Source organism: Macrobrachium nipponense, chromosome 9, assembly GCF_015104395.2.
Source record: "Macrobrachium nipponense isolate FS-2020 chromosome 9, ASM1510439v2, whole genome shotgun sequence".
Classification (NCBI taxonomy): Eukaryota; Metazoa; Arthropoda; class Malacostraca; order Decapoda; family Palaemonidae; genus Macrobrachium; species Macrobrachium nipponense.
Genome location: NC_061110.1, coordinates 8966055 through 8990515, shown reverse-complemented (window position 1 = coordinate 8990515; position 24461 = coordinate 8966055). Strand labels below are relative to the sequence as shown.

At 34.3% G+C, this 24461-nt stretch overlaps 1 protein-coding gene across 1 annotated transcript in view; it reads left to right on the top strand.

Moving 5' to 3' along the window:
- The window catches only part of LOC135218246 (uncharacterized), a 71764-nt gene that overhangs the window by 26535 nt on the left and 20768 nt on the right, over window positions 1–24461 (top strand). The window contains exons 2-9 of the mRNA XM_064254409.1: window positions 14921–15267; window positions 15845–16004; window positions 18479–18602; window positions 19487–19663; window positions 21030–21138; window positions 21466–21544; window positions 21860–22026; window positions 22595–22733. Coding sequence (XP_064110479.1) covers window positions 15057–15267; window positions 15845–16004; window positions 18479–18602; window positions 19487–19663; window positions 21030–21138; window positions 21466–21544; window positions 21860–22026; window positions 22595–22733 — 1166 coding nt within the window. The 5' untranslated portion in view covers window positions 14921–15056. The remainder of the gene's footprint in view (window positions 1–14920; window positions 15268–15844; window positions 16005–18478; window positions 18603–19486; window positions 19664–21029; window positions 21139–21465; window positions 21545–21859; window positions 22027–22594; window positions 22734–24461) is intronic.

Sequence of the window (24461 nt, the reverse complement as noted above, 5' to 3'; positions counted from 1 at the left end):
ACTCTCATGATATTAAACCATTATTATTATTATTATTATTATTATTATTATTATTATTATTATTATTATTATTATTATTATTATTATTGACATCTCTTTTGACACAGACTATCATGATATTAAACCATTATTAATATTATTTTGTCAACAAATGATTTTTTATTATTATTATTATTGTTAATTATTATTATTATTATTATTATTATTATTATTATTGATTATTATTATTATTATTATTATTATTATTGTTAATTATTATTATTGATATCTCTTTTGACACAGGATATCATGATATTAAATCATTATTAATAGTAGTTTGACGAAAAAAACAAAACTGTTGACGCTCAATACCCAGTTGGCAAAGCTTCGACGGTTTTTCTGCCCCGTCTTCCGTTACCCATCGGGGAGGGATTAGACGCCATTGAATGGAATCCGATGTTTGGGTTTGGTTCAAATGGTGTCAGTTATTTCTCGTCTGACCCTCCCTGTGCGATTTCTGGCGTTTCCTCTTGATTCAGAATGATTTTTTTTTTTGTCCTGTTTTTAGTTCAGAATGATTTTATTCTGTTTTTCATTCAGAATAAATTTCTTTTATAATTCAGAAAAAAAAATTTAAATTCAGAATTATGTTTTTCTGTTTATATTCAGAATGATTTTTTTTCTGTTTTTAGTCCAGAATTTTTCAAATTCAGAATTGTTTTTGCTGTTTTTTTATTCAGAATTACTTTTTTCTGTTTTTTTATTAACAATTATTTTTTTTGTCTGTTTAATTGATTTTTTTCTGTTTTATTCAGAATTTTTTTTTCTTTTTAATTCAGAATATTTTTTATTTTGAAATACTTTTTTCTGAATTTCACAGTAATTTTTTGTGTGTTTAATTCATAATATTTTTTTTACACTTATTTAAGAATTACATTTTTATGTTCTTTTTTTCTATTCAGAATTATCATTTTCATGTACCCCTTTTGTGCTCATGGTCATAATATTTTTTTGTTGCAGCTATTTATATTTAATTTAAATAATAGTGATGTGTTAATGTTGTAGTTGTTATTTCTAACAATGTGGGTTAAATTTCACGTTATTTATCTGCAAATGTCTTGTTGCATTATTATTAAAGTTCAAGCATTTTGATTTCTAAGAAATGCTTAATCTTTATTGAGTTGAAGTTTAACTGTCATTGATTGCTATAGCAGTTGTTATTTATTACTATTTATGTTAATTTTTTTGTTAAGTTATATACTCTTGCCTTGTCGTAGCTGTGAATTAAACATTCAAGAATTGCAATTTGTAGAAATGACTTAGTTCCTTCATCTTGTCCAATTTACTTATTCCCTAAAAATGATTGTACATGACTACTACTACTACTACTACTACTACTACTACTACTACTACTACTACTACTACTACTACTAGGATTTTTAGAGGTTCGTGGCCTTAGTGGTTTCTCCCTCGACCACAAACTCTCATAAACCTTGATGCATCCTTCATCTTTGCAGCATCCTGCTCAGATAACACGTGATGGAGATGATCATTGAGGGGGAGAATGAGGGACTTACACTATGTTTATGGGGAGGATTCTCTCTCTCTCTCTCTCTATGTTTATGGGGAGGATTCTCTCTCTCTCTCTCTCTCTTATGATGATCTCTCTCTCCTCTCTCTCTCTTCTCTATGTTAAATGGGGAGGATTCTCTCTCTCTCTCTCTCTCTCTCTCTCTCTCTCTCTCTCTCTCTCTCTCTCTTGAATGTCTGTTTGGTAAATAACTCAAGATAGCTTCTTACCTGTTATATTTATGGAAATGTCAGCAATTACTCTGAGTGGATTATGTAAGAAGTTGCACGTTCTCTCTCTCTCTCTCTCTCTCTCTCTCTCTCTTCTCTCTCTCTCTCTCTCTCTCTCTCTGGACGAGGAAGAAATAAATGAAAGTAGTTACTTCATAGTCGCCTATAGTTGGTCTCAGCCAGGAGAGAGATCAGTATTCTTATAAAGTGTATAACAGTCTCTCTCTCTCTCTCTCTCTCTCTCTCTCTCTCTCTCTCTCTCACAGCCTAATGATCCCCCCGCATCTGTCAAATCTCCCAATCTTGACAAATGGAGGTTTGTCAAGTGTCACAGACATTGGTGAGGTCGAGTCGTTGTCGAAAGTTCTGTGGCGAATTTGGAATCAGAGCATGGCAAACCACGTTATTGGTTTTCGTCTTCTCATTAAGAGTTTCATTAGAAGGGCAGTGACGCTGAGGAAAAACATTCTCTCTCTCTCTCTCTCTCTCTCTCTCTCTCAAAAAAAAAAAAAAAAAAAAAAAAAAAAAATCAAAAAAAAAAAAAAAAAAAAAAACATCATAAAACAATGACAAAGGAATCTCTCTCTCGCTGTTTTACACTCATAAACGTTTTACACTCATAAACGTGGATTTAATTGAATGTTTTATAAAAAAAGTGACTCTCTCGTCTCTCTTGCCTCTTCTCTCTCTCTCTCTCTCTCTCTCTCTCTCTCTCTCTCTCTCTCTCTGAGAAACAATTAAAATTTCATCATCAGACCATTGATGCTGCTTCATCATCAAAAACAGTGACTCGTCGTCGTCGTCGTTCTCTCTCTCTCTCTCTCTCTCTCTCTCTCTCTCTCTCGACGAACGTCCAATTAAGTGGACACGCCCCCGTAGCAAATCGCCAGTGACGGACGGACGCGATACGAACAGTTCTCGTTTCCACTGTCCGTTATCAGACGGACCAATCACCGACCGTGGCGGATTCTTATACGGTCCTGGATTTGGCAATATCTCCTCGGGACTCACTTTTTTTTATTTTTAGATTTATATGAAAGGGTTGGCTCTCTGGGATCGTAATTGCAGGTCGTAATTGAATGGAGGAAGATCTTTTGAGATGTGTAATTGGCGCTGTATGTGGTTTGCGGTGGATGTGGTTGTTTGGGAATATTGGGATAAATATTGTTGTTATTATTATTATTATTATTTTTTTTTTTTATTGTTTTATGTGGAAATGGCTAGTATTTAATCATCTTCTTCTTCTTCTCTTCTTCTTCTTCTTCTTCTGCCTGTTTTTATGCTACATAGGGAAATGTCAATTAAACCATTTATAATTATTATTATTATTATTATTATTATTATTATTATTATTATTATTATTATTATTAATTATTATGCCTGCTTTAGGCTACATAGGGAAATGTCAAGTAAACCACTTATTACTATATTATTATTATTATTATTATTATTATTATTATTATTATTATTATTATTATTATTATTATTATTATTATAATAAAAGACGTGTTCACATTACGATAGAACAATCTCACTAAAGAATTATATAAACCTAATTAAAAAAAAGTTATGTTGCTAACCACTACTACATAGCACTGTTGTTGTTGTTGTTTTAGCAATGTAATGCAACCCTCCTCTTTGAAAAGTGGCAGCAATGAGATAGCTGTGTTATCATAGACGTGAATTATGCTCCCCAAATTCAAAGGGCGAAGATGACTTCCTACGTGACAGCGAACCCATTATTAGGGGGGGGGGGGGTGGCGAGATGGGGATGGGATGGTTAGGGTGGAAGGAGGTTTGCAAACCCTGTGGTTATGTTTAATTACAGTTTTTATTCGTCTTTTATTTTGTCTCGTCAGTGGAATTTAATTTAGTTTTAATTTTTGGATACGAGAACCAGTGAACAATCGAGTCATTGTAGGCTGATGGTAATCATTTTAAATACGGAGAAATGGTGGTATAATGATGATGATGATCTTGGTATGCGTTATGACGCTCTCATCTTTTTTCGTCATATTAATAATCATGACACCCTTGTCTTTTCTCTTTAAATGAAGTGACTAATAAATGGACTATCTTTGGTAAACCAATAATATGAACTTCCAGATCCCCGTATGGGGGTAGTGCCATCAGTGGACCTCATGCGGTACACTGTAGGCATTACTTAAGTTTCTTTGTAGCTGCAACCACTCTCGTTCCATTTACTGTACATCCTTTCGTATTCGCTTTCTTCGTCTTACTTCCCTTAACCTTAGCAGTTGATTCGTAGTGCAACTGCTTCGAGGTTTTCCTCCTGTTACACCTTTCAAACCTTTTACCGTCAATTTCCGTTTCAGCGCTGAATGGCCTTAGTTGCCCCAGTGCTTGGTATTATGCCTAAGACCTATAAATCAATCAATCAATCAACGAACTTCCAGAGGATGTTGTGCAATAGGAACCTCAGGAATGGAAGCAATGATGTAATCCTTGACTAGACCCTAAAGCAGTTCATCACCTTTTGTTTTATCATTTACCTCCATTTTTATCTGTATATTTATGAATTTGTTAATCTATTTTATTTTTATTTTCTCATAGCTGACCCCTTTGTTTTGTATTTTTTTATATTACAATACCATTCCACCTTTTGTTTTATAATTTACTTGCATTTTTATCTCTATTTATGAATTTGTTAATCTATTTTATTTTCTAATACCTGATCCCTTCTTTTTGTAATTTTTATTTCAATACCTTCTGTTACTTCTTTCAAATGACACCATAATATTCTTTGGAAGCTTCAATATAAAGTCTGAGGACCCTATGGTTGGGGTGTGCCCTGTGAATAGGGTTTACTGCAGTAATAATAATAATGATAATAATAATAATAATAATAGTAGTAGTAGTAGTAGTAGTAGTAGTAGTAGTAGTAGTAGTAGTAGTAGTAGAAGTAGTAGTAGTGTGTTATTAAAAATAATGGCAGAATTCACAGAGTTGATTTTATACAAATTTTTTTCAATTTTTCTTATGATTTATACTAGAATAATAATGATAATAATAATAATAATAATAATAATAATAATAATAATAATAATAATAATAATAATAATAATATGTTTTATTAAAAATAATGGCAGAATTCACAGTTGATTATATAACAAAATTTTCAATTCTCCTTATGACTTTTACAATAATAATAATAATAATATATAATACTAATAATACTAATAATGACAATATTTGTCGTAACTTTATCACCCTATGGGAAAGTTGAACGCCCATTGAAGCACCCTTAAGTCGAGGTGTGAGCCTCGCAGTCTCATCCGAAAATACTTGTTGAAAACCGTAAAGTTCGATAGCAGCTGATGCTTCAGTTCGTAATAACTTTGGTATAAATTCCAGATCATCAGAATTTGCGTATTAAAATGATTAGGTTGTGTGTAGATACAAAATGAAAACATAGAATATTCCTTTGATGTATCTAATATCGGTTTGTTTGGAAATTTTCCCAGTAATATCATATAAATTTTCTTTATAAATATCCATGTATAATATATATGTAAATTTTGACATTTCCTTAGCCAGGATCAAAATAATTTTGTGGTAATCGTAATTTTATGTCATTTCGTTCTGGAACATCGAAACGAAAGGTAAATATAACATTAAAAATCTAAGATGTGTTTTATTTTTATTAAATACGAGCATGTTATGTACTTTTCAATATTGTGTAAATACCGATTTTTTTTTTTTTTTCATTTGGAACACGTACCGTATTTTTTTATCGTATAATATCCATGTTTCATTTGGATCATGTACCGTATTTTTGTTTTTTGTGTAAATAGAATGATTCAAATGAAACATGTACTGTATTTTTTTGTCCGAATAGCCATGTTTCACGTGGAATATGTACCGTATTTTTTAGTCTAAATAGCCATAATAGTTATGTTTTATATGAAACATGTACCGTATTGTTTTTTGTCTGAATAGCCATGTTTCACTTGGAATATGTACGGTATACTTTTTATTGTCTAAATAGCCATGTTCCAAATAGTCATGTTTCATTTGGAATATGTACCGTATTTTTTTCAGACTGAAACAAGGTGACGCATGTCGCTTGATGCAATACTATGAGAGAGTCGGGTATCGTTACGCAAAGTGGGTATGAAGTGAAAAATAATGTCTGGATGCCATTGTAATAATGGTTAGATAGTTTCTATTTTGATTCGCTAAACTATCTATATTAAAATTGACGTCCTGCTTCTGTCAAACTAAAAGTGGTGTTATTTAACGAAGAGGGTATAACGAAGTATAGGCTCATTGATTCAAGGTGGAGTTTCGTATGGGAAAATTAATAAGCAGGACGAATATAATGTATCTGGACCGTCCTCTAACGGGCAGAGCATAAAATATAATGTACTGGCAATGGAGCTTATAATGTAGTAACGTAACCTATCATTTAAGAAAGGATAGGCGTAATTAGACGTAATTAGTCATAATTATCTCAGTTACTACAGGATCCTTGCAATCGATAGACGAATCAACGTAAGAATTCGGGTCGAGTTGAAAGTCTTGTAGGTCGAAAATCGTTTTTGTTACTAAGGGTTTTACAACAAATAATAAGATCCAAATTGGTTTTGAAATATTTACTATAAATTTCCCTTGACAATGTACCTTTGTAATTAGCGGCTAGAATGATGTCTTTAACAAAAGTAGGTGATCGCATCTAAAAGAATGTTGAAATAGCCTTTCTCCTTTTTACCGGAAACTCATTTGTCAAAGGCTAATGTATTTACTAAATATTTATGACTTGGTAAACGGTTGTCACAAACGAACCTCCCACACCTCTTGATATAGTAATAAGCTAGGTTGACCAAGAAATCATATCGTCTATTGAAGTTGATTGTATGAAATGTAAGTGTGCAGTAGTGTGCGTACGTTCTTATATGCTTAGATGAGATAAGGAATGAATAACTGTCGTTAAAAGTAGATGAGGAAGTGACAGAACAAAGGCTGCCAGGAGTGGCCAGAAATTCAGTGAAGACACAGAGGAAAGTGGAAACTCTTTATTTTGAAGGTACAAAGAAGAAAGCGAAACTATATTTGACGTCAAATCCTGCCAAAGGAGATTGTGACATACAAGTTAAGATCACTCTTAACGTTTTTACCGCTACATTTAATACCTACAGATCTGTGAAATTGTTTTGTATCAACCAAGGATTCATCTTAGGATTACCAAGGTTTTACATGATCCAGGTTAATGACGAGAATACATTCGTGTTATAGAATGTTTTTATATGGCAAACAGAGACCACGCAATACAATTTTACATAACAAAGCTTCAGGAATATGTGTATAGTACCCACATGCAATGGCCTCCATACTACGTCGTTCTTCAATCATTCACTCGATTCACAGGTAACACCCCCCCGTCCCCCCTGTCCCCAGTCAGAATTTTGGGAATCTAGTCTGGCCGTATCTCTTGTTTGCCCTCCTACAGTCTGAGGTCATTGACCTGCGATATGACAACAGACACCAGGGCGCTTGGGGTTAGAGACCTTTCAAACCAACACAGAGACTGACAGACAGACATATGTCCCCCATGACACTATCCAGAATTCTGAGAACGTATTTACGTTCAAAGTGTGCAACTTCATCGATCCGTCATCCTGATATTGGAAGCAATTACTCCAAGCACGCAAGCACTTGGGGGGGGGGCTTGGGGGGGGGGGGGGGGGAGTCACAGCTGGTCGGTCGATTTCTTAACATGACTGTGCTTTAGCGTAGCACGCGCCTCGTCCTGCTTGTGTAAGTGGATATACGCCAAGGTGTACGCATCGCATTAACCCTCAAGGGAGAGGTAGGAGTTTGGGGACCGTGGGGGTTGGGGGGGTTGGAGTTTTCGGGTGGGTCCGCTGGGAGTGGCACTGATGTGTTGGTGCGTTCTTTGTTTAACTCCTCTGGGTCGATTCGAACCCGGTCACTTTTTAAGCATTTTAAACAAATATCTAGTTATTTTTATGTGTGGCTCAATAAATAAAAGTAATAATCATTATTATTGATGATGATATGATGAAAAACATGTTGTAGGGTGAGTATGGTAGTAGTCAAATTAGCAGTAGTAATTGTAATGATAGTGATAGAAAAATCATTATGAATACAGTGGTCATCATATTAAGCAGCAATTACAGCGCTGATAGATTGTTAGCAGTAGTGATGATAGTAGTTAAAACAGTAAAATAGATAGATAGTATCAGTAGTAGTAGTAGTAGTAATAGCAGTCAAGAGAGTAGAACAACAGAACAGTGGTATTACAAATGAAGAAAATAATATTGATAATAATATCAACTATATACTGTAGTTGAATACCCCAGGAAACATTGTAGGAATTTCAACATATAAACAAATTTTCAAGTAAAACAGAGAAACGCTTTTACAAAGGTATTTACATCGTATCAGAGTACAGTATTATTAATAAATATTTTTAAGAAAACAGATACAATAAAAAAATGCGCCGAAGTTTCTTCGGCGCAACCAAGTTTTCTGTATAGTGTATATAATTTGTATAAAACTCTCAGCTACGTATGGTGGTGGCCTGTATTGTTGGCACCTATAGCGGTGCCAGACGCATGATCATGCTAGGCTGCGATCTGGTATGTTTGATGATTGGAGGGTGGATGATCAACATACCAATTTGCAGCCCTCTAGCCTCAGTAGGTTTTAAGATCTGAGGGCGGACGGACAGACAAATAGCCATCTTGATAGTTTTCGTTGACAGACAGCTTGAACTGATTCACTCAGACCAGGAAATGCCAGATTTCTAAATTCGTGCTTGGCTGATCGAATTCTCTTGTTTCCTGGTCACTTTTTTTTAACGTCTTATATCTCATAGTTTTTAATTGCTTCTGATAATTAATACACGTATACTTCAGCGGTCTATATTATTTTTTAATGATTAGATTTGTACCAATACTTACAATCAGCGTTTCCCGTATTTTTATTTTACAGATAAATATTTTATAGATAAGTATTGGAACGTTGACAAATTGTACGGTATTGTGAGTAAGAACTACGTGTGCCAGTAGTAAAGCTCTCTCTCTCTCTCTCTCTCTCTCTCTCTCTCTCTCTCTCTCTCTCTCTCTCTCACAAAAATGCAGGGCTTAATAGTGCTCTCTCTCTCTCTCTCTCTCTCTCTCTCTCTCTCTCTCTCTCTCTCTCAAAACTGCAGGCCAGTAATAGAGCACTCTCTCTCTCTCTCTCTCTCTCTCTCTCTCTCTCTCTCTCTCTCTCTCTCTCTCTGAGGGTTTGTTGGTTACCACTGTTTCCGTGTGTTGAAATGAATGACGTAAGTGCGCGCGCGCGCGCACGTATTATTTCTTGCAATTGCCTTGAAGAAATTTTAGCTGCATCAGTTACTAGTTTCATAGTCACACTTGAATAATAATAATAATAATAATAATAATAATAATAATAATAATAATAATAATAATAATAATAATGTTAGCAGTAATTGTCATATTGATATAATTGTTTTCTTAACAGAAGTGAAATTGGGCATTAATGTATGAAGATATGTTTGTTTAAAATGTGGAAAAAACTGTATTATTATATTATATTATTATTATTATTATTATTATTATTATTATTATTATTATTATTATTATTATTAATGAGATCAGAGCAGTTTCTCGAAAGCTCCGGTTTATATATAATATATATATATACATATATATAGATATATATATATATAATTATATAGATATATCTATATTTATATATATCTATATATTATATAAAAATATTATATCTTATATATATTATATAATTATTATATATAATATATATTATAGTATATATATTATATATAATTATATATATAGATAATTAGATTATTTTAAAATACACACTTATTTACACTTAGATCATTGTGGGTTTCTTCACATTATTATTATTATTGTTGTTGTTATTATTATTATTAGTTGTAACAATAGTGCTATAATCCCACAAAATGGAAGCTTTTGGTGAACATATAGATTTTTTTATTTAAAAAAAAAAAAAAAGTGAGGTCTTAGTGCCAAGTGGTTCATGTAGAGAGGCGTTGTCTGTTAGTACGTGACCTTGTCTGGGGTACGAGAACGGACACTTTCGAGAGCGATTTTGGTCGTCACTTGGTGTTCTCTTAAGAGGGAGACTGTTTTGTTCATTAAACTGTTTTGCTCATTCAAAGGAAAACTTCAAAGCATTCAGGGGAAACCTGGATCCTTCATTGTCAGTAGCTGTGTGCGTTGTTGAACTAACCCCTTGTCTGTTTGTGTGTGTTTTGTCGACAAGTCTGTCTTTTGTCTCTTTAGTCGACAAGTCTGTCTTTTGTCTCTTTAGTCGACAAGATTGTCTGTGTGTCTCTCAGTGTCAACAAGTCTGTTTTTTGTCTTTTTAGTCAACGAGACTGTATGACTGGTTGGCGACAAGTCTGTCTGTCTGTTGACAAGTCTGTCTTTTGTCTCTTTAGTCGACAAGACTGTCTTTTGTCTCTAGTCGACAAGTCTGTCTTTGTCTCTTTAGTCGACAAGACTGTCTGTCTGTCTGCCTGCTGCTCAGTGTCAACAAGTCTTGGCTGTCTGGCGACAAGTCTGTCTGTCTGTCGACAAAGTCTGTTTTTTTGCTCTTTAGTCCAACGAGACTCTGTGACTGGTTGGCGACAAGTCTGTCTGTCTGTTGTCAAGTCTGTCTTTTGTCTCTTTAGTCGACAAGACTGTCTGTTTGTCTGGTTGGCGACAAGTCTGCCTTTTGCCTGTTGGTCTACAAGTCTGTCTTTTGTCTCTTTAGTCGACAAGACAGTCTGTCCGTCTGTGCCAACAAGTCCTAGTCTGTTTGGCGAGAAGTCTGTGTGCTGTCCACAAGTTGTCTTGTGTTCCTGCTTAGGTAGAAGACTTCAAGAAATACTTTCATGTGGGTATTTATTGAAATATTTATAAGGATAGTTTACCTATTATTATTATTATTATTATTATTATTATTATTATTATTATTATTATTATTATTATTATTAATATTCGTAAATGGAGTAAGTCCACTGATTTGAAATTCAAGCTTCCAAAAAGTACTTTAGTGTTCATTAGAAAGTAGTAACAGAACGTAATGGGAAATACAGAAAGAAGAGAATAATAATGATAATTATTAGAAAGAAGAGAAAAATAATAATAATTATCAAATGAATAAGTACTTAGATAAAAAAAAATGCGACTCAGTTATTATAAGTAGGACGTTTTACAATTATTTTTGCCTGCTGTATCCATATTAGATATCTTCTTACGCCTCTCCTCTCTCTCTCTCTCTCTCTCTCTACTCTCTCTCTCTCTCTCTCTCTATCTCTCTCTCTCTCTCTGTTCCCTTTTCATCCGTCGTTTTGACAGTTACTAACACGGCTGCGTCAATTGATACAAATTGTACCGAGTGCAAGACTACGTACTTCAGTGTGCTCAGCTTGTCTGCCTTGAACTAGTTTTTTTTTTTTTTTTTTTTTTTTTTTTTTTTACATTTTATTCGAGGGAACTGATTATGTGTGTGTGTATATATATATAATATATATATATATATATATATATATATATATATATATATATATATATTATAATACTTTAGACTGATTCTTTATCACACATACCATCAAGATAAGAGACAGTAGGTCCTGACCGGTTTCGGCTATCAAGCCATTGACAAAGCCGAAACCGGATCAGGACTACACCTGTCTCTTATTTTTCACCGTGGTATGTGTGATATATATATATATATATATATAATATATATATATATATATATATATATATAATATATATTGAAGTGTTCAGTAATTGGTGTGCAATGTATATTTGCTTTTACATAGACAACAGATCTTTATACTCGTTAGGGATTTATACACAATTCTAGTATCATAGGACGAAGCATATTATTAAGAAGACAAGTACAGTACTACTATTTATTCAGCAAGGCTGACGTTGTATATTAATGGAGGACACTTGTTCAGTTCCTTATCTGTGCTGGTTTTATCAGGTCTTTCGATAACATTGGGTTTTTGGGACTGTAAGAATTATATATTAATACTCTCCATATGATACGAGCACCACGCAGTGTATGATGAAAGGGAGATTTGAAACATTTCTCATTTAGTATTCCGTGTACAGTATATATGCATTATTCATCACCAAAACACGGATACCAGTAACGTTATTTAATCTAGCCTAGACCTATATGAAATTACTTAAGAATTCAAAGCTGTTTGGTGGATGGGTCTAGGCTTAAAGGCCCTACAACGTTAAATCAGAAGAACCCTTGTTTATAGACAGTATATTTTTTAACATTAATATTCAACATGTTTCCCCTATAAAGATGATTGTGCCTCATGATCTAAGCGATGAGTTAAATACCTGGTTTTCAGTCGACTTTTGAGGGTCATAGGCCTATTAACTTAAGTAATAAGTTTCACCCTTTAATAAATTTATGCCGTAATTAAGTACTAGTTTGTGCAGTGAGTAATGTCTCTTTGGATTGAGAAAGCTTAGAATGGAAAATCAAGCTGAAATGGAGAATGCATTCTGATATTCCAGTTGAATTTGAGCTTCAAATTCACCGAACTGACAAGCCGTGAAAAGACCCACCCTATGGTAACTCGTGCAAATACTCATCAGGGGAAGATAGACAAAAAATCTATCGATTATTAATTGAGGGATGGAAGGGTTCTACGGGCACCCTTCAACGGGGATATTGAGATTAATGGTGAGTTATTCTCTCGTCCAGGACGGGAGACGAAGCTTCAAACCGACTTGACGTAACTGATGTTAAATGTTTGGGTTGCTTGATTGTCTTTTCTGAAGCGATGACTTAAACTGTTTAGTATCGGGTGTTGAGATGCTTAGTTTGTCTTTTGTAGACTTGTAATTCGTAATTGACGTTTAGGTCGTTCGAAATGCATTGGGGAAAGGGCAGTCGAAGTTGTTCTGGAGCCCAGATAAATAACTAAAAATGGAAGGGTAGCACCACCGCAGGCTTGGTGTAATGTTACAGCACGACACTCTGAAACTTGGTATGCACTTTTTCTTTCTTTCTTTCTTTCTATTTTGCCTTTCCTTTTGTGAGGAGTGCTTGTTTGGACATTTCTCTCTCTCTCTCTCTCTCTCTCTCACTCTCTCTCATATTTTAATTAAGTGTATATTCGTACAGTAGGCCTGTATTGAATTCGTTTACACCCAAGATGAAAATATTGTCATTGTAAATCTGTAAACCTTTATTATATAATCTCCATTCTTGTTTATTTGTTCATGAATCAGTCTGTATACTCCTTTAGAGATGCCAAGTTGCCGCTTATATAATCAACGTGGTCATTGTAGATTTGCTGTAGTTACGTACACAAAGCAGTACATAATAATGTTGATATTAACGTAATGCTACCTGGGCTGCGTATTGAGAAGTAATTAGTACTATAGGTCTAAAGGTTATTTACTCTTAAATTTAATTAAGAGCCTCGAGCAACACGAATTTCACTTAGGCCTATCGAGGTTTTTGATATTTTTAACTCCCTACTGTTTTGGTTTTTCTTGACAAAGCTTGATATCAGATATTGAAGGCTTCTCGGCTATAACTTCTAATTAGTTCGGTTGATTATCTGTTATGTTATATATAATCTGTGTATTATTGAATAGCCATGCATTTATATATATATATATATATATATATATATATATATATATATATATATATATTATATAATATATTTGCTGATATAAATCCTATTCTGTGGAATTTTGTTTTGCAAGTCACGTCCTTAGGTTATTATTTTTCATTAATATTCTTTTATTTTTCATTAATATTAATCCCTCGCCCCTTTAGTAAATTACACATTATCAAATGTTTAAATTTTCTAAAACTTTAAAAGCGGCGATAACGTGTTGGAGCCCTTGAGATAGTGAGTGTTTTTGACTGAAGAGCTATTAACAGTTAAAAAGCGATTATAGAATTGGTCTAGAAGACTTATGTTTTATTAATTGTTTCAAGGTAAATTGTTTTGTCGATAAGGCGAGAGGGGATGGTTTAGAGTTTCACTAACTCTAGACCTAGTACTTAATTTTAGAGCTGAAGACTTCCTTAAGTATTCGTATACTGAAGAAATGTTCGATAGGCCTATGCGTTTATCAGTCTCGAGTGTTTAGCCTTTAGGCCTGTATGAAATTATATGTTTTTAAAAGCAGGCCTCTCTCTCTCTCTCTCTCTCTCTCTCTCTCTCTCTCTCTCTCTCTCTCTCTCTCTCTCTCTCTCTCAGCTGTTTCGGAAAATACGTCAGAAAGCAAATATGTAAAAAAGACAACAAGATTGAAAATCAAACGTGAGAGTGCAGAAAGAAACGCTCTCTCTCTCTCTCTCTCTCTCTCTCTCTCTCTCTCTCTCTCTCTCTCTCTCTCTCTCTCTTCTATTTCCTCCTTTGAGAAGCATAGTTTTCCAATGACTGTTCTCTTCTTTAAAAAAAAATACGAAAAAAGCAAAGAAATAGGAAATAATAACCATATCTGAGTAGGCCTATGTAAGTGTCACATTTGCATTATAGGAAAGTAAGTCAGATACTGCAGGAGACAGCAGGTCACCTCTTAGGACTATACACTCAGAGGCAGGTAGCAGGAGCGACTGTTTTTACGAGCCTGCATTGACCAGTTTACTTCTGCTAATGACACTTTATTTCCCCAAGCATCCAGCGGTGTAGTTCGCTTATTTATATTCGTTTCAGTAGTTTTTCCTTTAGGATACAATATATGTGGATAAAAATTAAAAAGTTTGACTCGCATGTTCATCTTCTAAAAGCCCTACAGGACATATTAATATAACAGAACGACCTTTTCGCTGGCTCAGTAGCTGTAGTTGGTGGCAAACTCCTCAAGGCTGTTATAAGACAAGGCCAGTTTAGTCTAAAAACAGCTACAAAACCAACAGACATTTGAAGGTGGAAGGTAAAAAGAGAGTGAATGAATACCACAGGAACAACAGTTCAAAGACAAGTCGGAAAATTCCACAAGATTGGTGCTAGACAATTTACCGTTAGTCTAATTCAGTATTCATATAGGTCTCACAGACATGTACTCTATACTATAATACCAACGTAATAATTATCTTTTCCATTCATTTCCAGATCTCGAAAGACACTTGAGACGGGGGGGGCAAGAGAATTTTGCATCGGCGAATAATGCTGTGACTCAGGCCACCAGAAAGTATAACCGAATCCAGAAGACGTCTGTCTACACATTTCCATTGAAATATAATAAAAAATGAGAAAAATGCAGTGGCCAAGAAGTCTCGCGTGCCTGAGCGCCCTGGTAGTGTTGGCTCACGGCGCCGAATTTGACGACCCCTATAATTACGACTACAGCTACGGCGACTTGAATTTCAACTACGACTCCCCCGTGGGGCGTGGGATGGGGTCACCCCTCCAGGCTGAGAGCAGAGTGGCAGATCCGGACCACCTGACCGCCGATAGACGTGAGTTTTCTCCTTATCTTATCCATTATCTTTTATCTTGCTGGTTCCATGATTTGCATTATCAACTTAGGTGGCGGTGATAAACTTGCCAGCAACTTTGAATCTCAGATTTTCATGGTGTCTTGGTTGCTCTTAATATTTTCGTGGAATATACATGAAACTCAGTATTATTAGTATTAAATAGCCACTAGGCATTTCCAGTGCTTATTTCTCAGGAAGCAATTATTTTTAATGGTCGAAAGTCATTGAGGATCAATAGGCCTATTGAGTCATTTATGGTTCAGTAATTAAAATATCAGTTTTTTGGCAAACATTCTTCATATCATTATTACGTGTCTGTTTAGCCTTTGAATAACCTCATTTGATTAAAAATATTCCCTCAATGAAAATTGATTCTCCATTGCTATTTATGTATTTGTTGTAGTATATATTGAGTAATATTCCTATTGACCTTAACTGAAATATCATGTAAAAGGATATTTTTTTTAATATATTGACATACAAAGGGTCACATTGGAAGCATTTGGTCTGTGTATTTCCTTACAATGAGATTTTGACGACAAACTTTGCATTGCAGAAGTGAGCGATTTCAATGGCTTTTCGATGCCCTTGTGTTGCCCCGAAGGTCAGGTGTCAGATGCACACATGAACTGCATAAATCCTCCACAACACTGGAGCTGGCGACCAAGACTTTCTGGGGAGCCCAGTGCACAGTTTGGCTACAGGGGGTTCCCGCGGTAAGATTTTGATAAAATTTTTGTAAGATTTTTTATATAAGAAAGGGGCTCGTAGGGGGGTAGTTCCGTCAGTTGACCTCATGCAGTGCACTGTAGGCATTACTTGAGGTTCTTTGCAGCATGCCTTCGGCACCTAGCTGCAACCACCTTCGCTCCTTTTATAGTACCTCCTTTCATATACTCTTTCTTCATCTTACTTTCCACCCTCTCCTAACACTTGATTCACAGTGCAAATGCTTCGAGGTTTTCCTCCTGCTACACCTTTCAAACCTTTTAGTGTCCATTTCCATTTCAGGGCCGAAAGACCTCATAGGTCCCAGTGTTTGCCCTTTGGCCTAAATTTTATATTCAGCTCAACTTATATAAGAAAGGGCATTTCTATGTAGTGCAAGGATTGGGTTGGTTATTGCCATTAGTTTTCTTCAATTACCCTCCTCCCCCCAAAAAAATTAATAATATCAAAGTCTTCAGGCAGTAAATTTTATTAACTTTTTGTATTTATGGATTTTTTTTTTTTCATATATACTGCAAGGACAATACTGTGTATTTCCATGAAAAGTTGCCTTACACAACATTTTTAGTAAAGTAATGATAAGTTCACCTCAGCTGATCCAATGTTTTTACTTATCAGCAACTATTATGATGGTTTTAGCTCAATTTAATGTGAGGGTAGGATATTTCTTATTGTCATAAGTTGTCTGCCATGACCTTTCCAGTATTTGAGAAACAAATAGATACTGTATATATATATTGTGCCAGGAATATTGATGCCTGTTTGGGAAATATTTGAGATTAAAATAGATAAGCCTATATATTTTATCGGAGCCATTCAATAAGCAGCCTCTGTAGCTTAAACTTGGGGTTGAAGAATCATTGAATTTAGATGTCTTGGAGTTTGTAGTTTCCCATGGGTGTGAAGATAAGCTGAATCCAGGCAGTTACAAAGCTTCAGCTAAAGGATGAAATGAAAGTACATAGTACGTACCTTGTTCTGCAATCTTTTTGGGTGCTGTTCTGTTGCCTTGTGAAAAGGCTATTTTAGTCAAGACGAAGGGAACTTGGTCAAAAAGATGGGCGTTTTCGTAGTTACGATAAGTCGGGCAGAAAAGGATTGAGAGACTAATCCAGCAGATGCTATAGTGAAACCATTTCTTTAGTTTTCCAAATATATCTCGGTGCTGTAAGAGGTGGTTTCACTAAAAGGACTGGACAGGCCAGGACAACAACTGGTCTCCATAGGCCTAAGTGTGGTGGTGGTTTGCGCTCAATGGAGCCATGTATCTCTTTTATTCATTCATCTGACTGGAATAAGAGAAAGATAGTACACATGATCAAAGTGATTAGTGAAGAGTGTGTTAGTGGATTAGTAATTATATATATACTATATTTACCTCCTTTGTGGCAATTTGGTTGTCTGTAAGTTGATAGGCAAAGGAGAAAGGTTTCATATTTTTATACAAATATAAAAGTTGATATGCTTCAGTATGTTGGGAGAATTGTGAGTCATAAGGACATTTTAAGAAGAGAATACATCTATACAAAAAGAGTACATTGCAAAATGATGTTTTTGTTATTATGTCCCTTAAAGATTTCATAATTGTGGTTTGTTTATTTCAAGGTTAAAGGTGTTGTGACAGTTTCACTATGAAGCAGAATTTCAAGTTTTACTATACAAGTCACGCTGGTTCTGTCTCTTCGGCTAATAGAAATGGAAGTTGATATCGTTGCTATTGACCTAAATTTTGATGAAGACGATGTCACACATGACATTGATCATTAAGTAGTTAACTTTTTGTGTAAAGAATTCCATGGTACTGTATTACAGTAGTACTGGAATTTATTGCTGTTTGTTCTGGAATTTTAATCACTCTATGGCTTTTATTTTTTGTTACTCCCAACCAGAGCACTCCCTATAAATAAATTTGACTCCAAGTACGTAGTAGTACAGATATATATAGTACTGCACTTACAAAACAAATACAGGGTTGAATAGTGTCATATCTGATGTACATATTCGTAGAAGGGGAGGAGGGTAAAACGGCATTCTCAGTGAAGGTTGAATCGGTATGTCAGGAGAGCTGAACAAATGGAGATTGATTGGGTCCTTATTAATTCTGCATATATAAGGGGTGAGAGGGGTGGAAGTGGAACAAGTCAAGAGAATACCAATTGGACTTAATTGCATGATAACGAGAATGAAGAGAAAACATTCTGTTGTTGCTGGAATCTATTAAGAATTGATGTGTATTTTATGTATGGGTTGTTTCTCTTTGATTTCTTGTTCAGTAAGTTACTCAAGATTGTAAATTTGATGTTTGTCTTTTTTTAAATTTAAGCTTGCCCTCAGCAGTGGCCTTCACTTGGATTTTCATGTACACTTAAAAGTTAAAGCTTTTGTTATAGTTAATACATGTATTCTTTCATAAAATGCTTACCAAAGAAGTCTTCTAGTAATTTTTTCATTTTCTTTACAGTTGCAGTGAAGGTCAACCTGTACCCATATACCAGAAAGAAGTACTTTTTGACGATAAAGATGCTTTTGTACCGCGTTACATCCATCCTAACTATGTCCCACCTAGCAAGTACTGTATTACAAAGGTATGGAATCCCTAGGCTTCACCAGTTGTAATCTGTATGGCGCTACAGGTATTTAAACATTGCCATGATTTATAGTGAATGTCTGCTGCACCACAATAAAAAATACTATTATGAAGCAGTGGCTTTCTCTTTATGAAAAATTTGTTTTTTATTTGCTCTTAGTAACAGAAAAGTACATTGTCTAGTGGAATAGTTTGTTGGCCAATGTAGAGTCTTACATTTTGCTTATATTAAGCCAGCCTTTTATGTTAATTTTGTAAATTCCCCATCCATTACTTTTACATATAGGCGTAAGTTAGGAACCCATGCAAATATGTTTGCCACTGAAGGAGTAAAAAGTCCTTTATTCACTAAATCAGGACTGTAGCAGAGTATTAGTAGAAATTTCTAATGAGTATACACACTTGAATGCAGGCATATTTTGAAATATTTGGTTATTATCACATTAGTAAAATGCCTCTATCACTCAGAATACTGTTAGTTTGAAAGAACTCCTAAGAAAGAAACACACTCATTTAGATTTTTTAAATGGTTGGCCAATGCAGGTCATGTAAGTAAACATCAGTGTTTTTCAATCAGAAAAATTAGTAGAGCTATCATTGAAAAGTGATTGCTGCACAGGTATTTTTTTGCTTTTGCTGTTGATACTTGTTGGTACGAAGAATGCTTCTAAACAGTCCTGTTAAGTCTTGTTCATGTAGCCTTTTTGAGACAGGCTTATGTCACGTGTGATATGAAATAATGGTAATACCTTGGATTAAGATTTTTTGTGGAGAGACAACTGTATTTAGAAATATGGCTACAGTAGTTGGAGTCTGCTTTGGATATTGTAATTTGGTACTGATGTTACCAGTGTAGCCCTGATGTTAGAATTTTTGTTTCAGGTTTATGACGACTCCGACGAAGAAGCCTGCGAAATGCACCAAACCAAGGTTTACATCTGTATAGAAGAGAAAGAGCAAAATCCTGGACTCTATTGGACAGGAGTGGCTGTTGCTCACCTCCTTATCATTCTCACATTAGTTGCTTTCTTCTTCATCAGAGACCTGAGATGTTTGCAGGTTGGTGCTGTCAGTTTTTATTAATTTTAGTAAATCAGTTACATATTTAGGGGTACAACTCTTCATGACAGTTAAGCCTGTGAATAACTCTTGTCCCCCTCAAGCCTTAAGTCAGTGTTTTACAGTGTGTTGGGCATGAACCTCACCAGTATTATGATGACCAGCACAGTATTAAGAGAGGGAAAGATAAAATATGTATTCTATACTTGTTTTGTGGTACTACAGTATGTGCGGCTTTTATGACAAAGTTTTTGAACTTCCAAAAAAAAACTAATTAGAAAAAGTAATGTAATCTTACATTATCCCATACCTCATGCCTGTGCAATCTCTCAGTATCTTGACAATATTCAACAGTGCACAACAAACACTGATGCAGTTCTTGCAATACAGTGCAGTTATTATACTTGCACACAGACCAAAGTTTATTAGCAATTAAAATAGTTCAGCAGTTATATAGGTATATAGGAAGAGACTAGGATTGGATGAAAAGGAGCATGCAGAAAACATTTCCACTGGAGCCCAACTGATGCAACACAGAACCTTTTCTGTCATCTACATATTGCCACATAGGCTCACTCTCACCTCTGAAGTATAGCCAGAAATAATTTGACCTGTTCCAGATTTAGAGAAGATAGCTTTAACACTGCCATTTTCGTCTGTGCCAGGTGAAGGTTTATTCTTGAAATTAAAACATTTAAAAACTGAATTTGATCATGACAGAAAATCACAGATCAAATCTTCTGCATATCAGTAAAAACAGACATATTTTTCAGAAATAAAAGTAGTTTGTATAACATTTCTATTTTGCATATTGAAAGTCTTCTTAAAATATGTCTGAATATTTTGCTTATTTTATTAATGTCAAGTTATAATTGGTTTGTATTGCTGTATGTGAATAATTTAGTATGTATTAGGTACGGTAGGTATGAGTAACAAACTGTATGTAATTAATATTTATCAAAAGGACAACATGAGAGTTAGTTAACACAGAAATGAAGGATTGTGAAGTAGATATTGTGAAGGAAGGAAATGACGTAGCAACAGCTTGGAGGAAGAAGAAGAGCTTACTGGACTACTCATAAAAAAATACCCCATTAGTAAAGAGTAAAATTCTGTGATTGCATAAATCCTGTAATATTCTTTCAATAAGTGCAGACTTTGAGCGTTGATGGATCATTTTATATTTTGATGACTTCAGATGCTGCTTACCATCTGGTTGTTCCATGTTGCTGCTACTCATTAAAAATGTGTTAAATTGTTGTAAATTGGAACCCCAAAATGCATTGTTGTTTTGCAAAAAACCGAATTTGAATTGGTACATTGCCTTGCTATAGAAAAGTAATGGCTCTCATTTTTTCTATTTCAGGGCCAGTATATGATATGTTTCCTCATATCTCTCCTTTTGTATAACATCTGCCTTTTACCAGGATCCGTTTTATCTCTAAACATCAGCTTTGTCTCTTGTGTATCACTAGGTGAGATTTCATATCCTTAGTATTGTAGTAATCTTCATTTAATTTCTCCTCTTGCAATTGTTAAGTGGTGCCCTTGGGCTTCTTGAGGATTACTGAAGTACTGTATTGGTAAAAATTCCTTGATTAAATCACATTGTGAAAGTTTTTCTTTTTAATTTTTGCTTTGAGTTTTGAATGTCAAAGGTTGTCAGATTATTTTGAAGTGATTATTTTCATATTTAAAACAGTTGTCATATGTTAGATTTGTATATATTTTTTAAAATAGTGTATATTTTAACTTTTATTTTTTATTAGAAATGTTAATTTTTTGTTTGATTCCTATTCCAGGAGCTGTCAAATATTTCTTCTTCTGTGGTGTCATGTTGTGGTTTAATGTCATGTGCTTCGATATTTGGAGAACATTAAAGTGAGTCCTCCATTATATATGTTTTTCATCCAACAAATGGGTCCTATAAGCATGTTTGGAACACACATTGTTTGTAGTATCCTAATTTTTAATAATAGTTCTAGCTTAGTGATACATTGAAGTAGTTTTATTTGGACACTAGTGATTGTTGAAACATCAACTAATATATCAGTTTGAATAACCTTGTTTTATGTGGCTTGCATTAGTGCCATAAAAATTTTCCTATTTTGGTACATCTAGAAGTGAGTGAATAGTTAAATAGATATATGATGTTTATGATCACCTAAAGTTAACTAACTCAGAATCTGTATTCAGGAATCGTCAAGATGTGGGATCAAGAAAACGATTCCTCTTGTATTCCATTTATACCTGGGTAATTGGAGCATTTCTGACGACGGTCGTGTTAGTTTTACCATACGCACGGGGAAAAGACAGAGATGGATCTCTTATGGAGGCTGATGGCGATAAGTGCAAGTTGAGAAGTAAGTTATGTTCTTTGATACCTATTTCCTGTTGCTTGAATTCATAGCAGACCAGTTCTTTGGTAGCCATTGTCTTTAAACAATTTCCATTACAGCATAGAGTTAAGAAAAATAATTATCATAATGACTCTGTTGATTCTGTGTCTGTTTGCTATATTCTTTATTCAACCTCGGGTAGAAGTTTTGCTGGCTGTTTTGTTCTTTTCTCGAAGTTCGTGCAAGTGCAATGCCTAATCCCATTTCATTACTATTTTTTAGCACTGGCATCTACATCACTGAATTAAGTATCTGAACCGTTACAGGGCTGGCACATGTGGTTTCTTATAAAATGAGCGAATATTAGATTTTATCTAATAGATTACGTCTCTGTAAAACTCAATGTAATAGTAGTATAGAATAGAAATGTTGAAGAATCTGAGACTAGAACCCTATGGAGTATCTACACATTTATTATTAGGTCTTGATAATTTTTACATTAGATGTTGCATTAAACAGTAAATCTAATTGATGTTACCCAAGATGAATGTGTTTTTAAATGACCTGTTTAAATTAATTTTTCATTTTTCAGCTGACATTAATATGATATTGCAACTTGTGGAGACTATTCTTATGATTGTCAACTTAGTCTTCCTCTCTCTCGCAACCTCAAATACTTGCAAGTACACAAAATTCGGCAATGGCTTACCTCGATGTGAAGCCAATTTCTGGTGAGTAATTTTCTCTCGGTTTAAATGTCTACTCACGTGTTTATAAAGTTCCTAAGGTGCATACTATTTGTTATTTCTCATTGCCTTCTTGGTAATGTTACTGTCAGGTTAGGCTATTGTGTTTAAAATGTCTGTAATTAACATTACTAAATTTAATACTGCTCTATGTCCGCTGTGACTTAGAATTTTCATTCGTATGTACAGTATAGTACTGCCTCAGTTCATTGATATTGCAGTTATGTTTCATTGGATAATTTAAAACTACCTTTTCATTCATTACCATTCAATACAGCAAAGATGTATCAAAGCTTTACTGTCATTAGATTACATTCTCTCTCCCATAAAACTTGTAACTTCTTTCTGAATTCCAACTTTGGTAAAATTTTCTTACCAAAGTGCCCACTCGTTTATTTAAGCATAATCCTGCTTGTAAATAAACAAATAAATCAGACTGAGAAGCGTAACCTCAATGCGAGTTCCAGTAATTGAGAAATATTGGTGAATAAGGAACCTGATGTTTCTTCACTAATACCTAAATGTTGTCTGCATATGCATAGTTTGTAGATTATGATTTTCTATTCAGTCATCGTACATATTACGTTTTTGTTTTTCATGAATGTAAATAGTTGTTTTTTTAAGTAAATGAATATATAGATGAAATACCAATAAAATGCACTGTTATGATACTGTCAGAATGTTTGGTTAACTGTAGAAAAAGTTGAATGTTCATTGCTCTGTTAAAGTCTGAGTGACAGTGGTAACAAAAAGTAAAGATATTGGCAGTCAGGTGGGAACAAATTCATTTGATTTTTTTTTCTTTATTAAGTGTTGATGTTTGGTATTTAATTACGATCTTTAACTTCTTGTGTTTCTTAGGAAATGGGGCCTGTCTAGTTTCGTGGTAAGCCTGAAGCACAATATGTAGCAAAACTTAGAGTAGATTACCTAAGTGAACTTACTGCATGAACTTATCGTGGTATTAATTTACAAAATAGAACAAAGTATTTAGTATCAACAGGTTTTATTACCATTTAGTAGGGCTAGTAATAACTTTGTATTAGTATACAAAAATATGCAACTTTTCATGTAATTAAATCTCAGAAATTGAGTGAGTAATAACCACAAAGTGTGTAATGAAAGTAATTCTTGCTAGTGTTGGTAAGTATTCATTAACAAACATAAATTAAGTGAAGTCTTGCCCTCAAATTTAGGTATACCTCTTGTTTATGCTATTCCTAGATTTGAAAGCCGTCCTATATATTTGATATTTATCTCTAGTTCTGTCTCTGTCACTTGCATTATTAAAGATGTGAGGGATATTCTAGATTTAATTTTTGATAAACTTTTGAGTAAACATAATAAATCTGAATGTGACCAGATCATTAGTGCAGGTTGTAAAATGTTTCAGAATTTTTAGATATATGTAGAGACCATCTGGAAGGTCCTGATAACAGTATAGTATAGGCTACTTTCAATTTTAGTTGCGCTTATACAACATTGCCACATGATCAAATTAGGTGCATAGTGGGCTTACATGATTTTTTAATTCATATTTTGAAATAAGCTGTGACCACTTTTATTACTAATTATTAATAGGGGTTAGTTTTTCCAGACCTCTGAGTCTCAAGTAGACTCTTCTCGGGCTGGTTCTCAGGGATCCTGAGAAAAAAAAATTAATTAATAGAAGAAAAAAAAAATTAGACTTTATTTGAGGAACCTGTCTTTTGT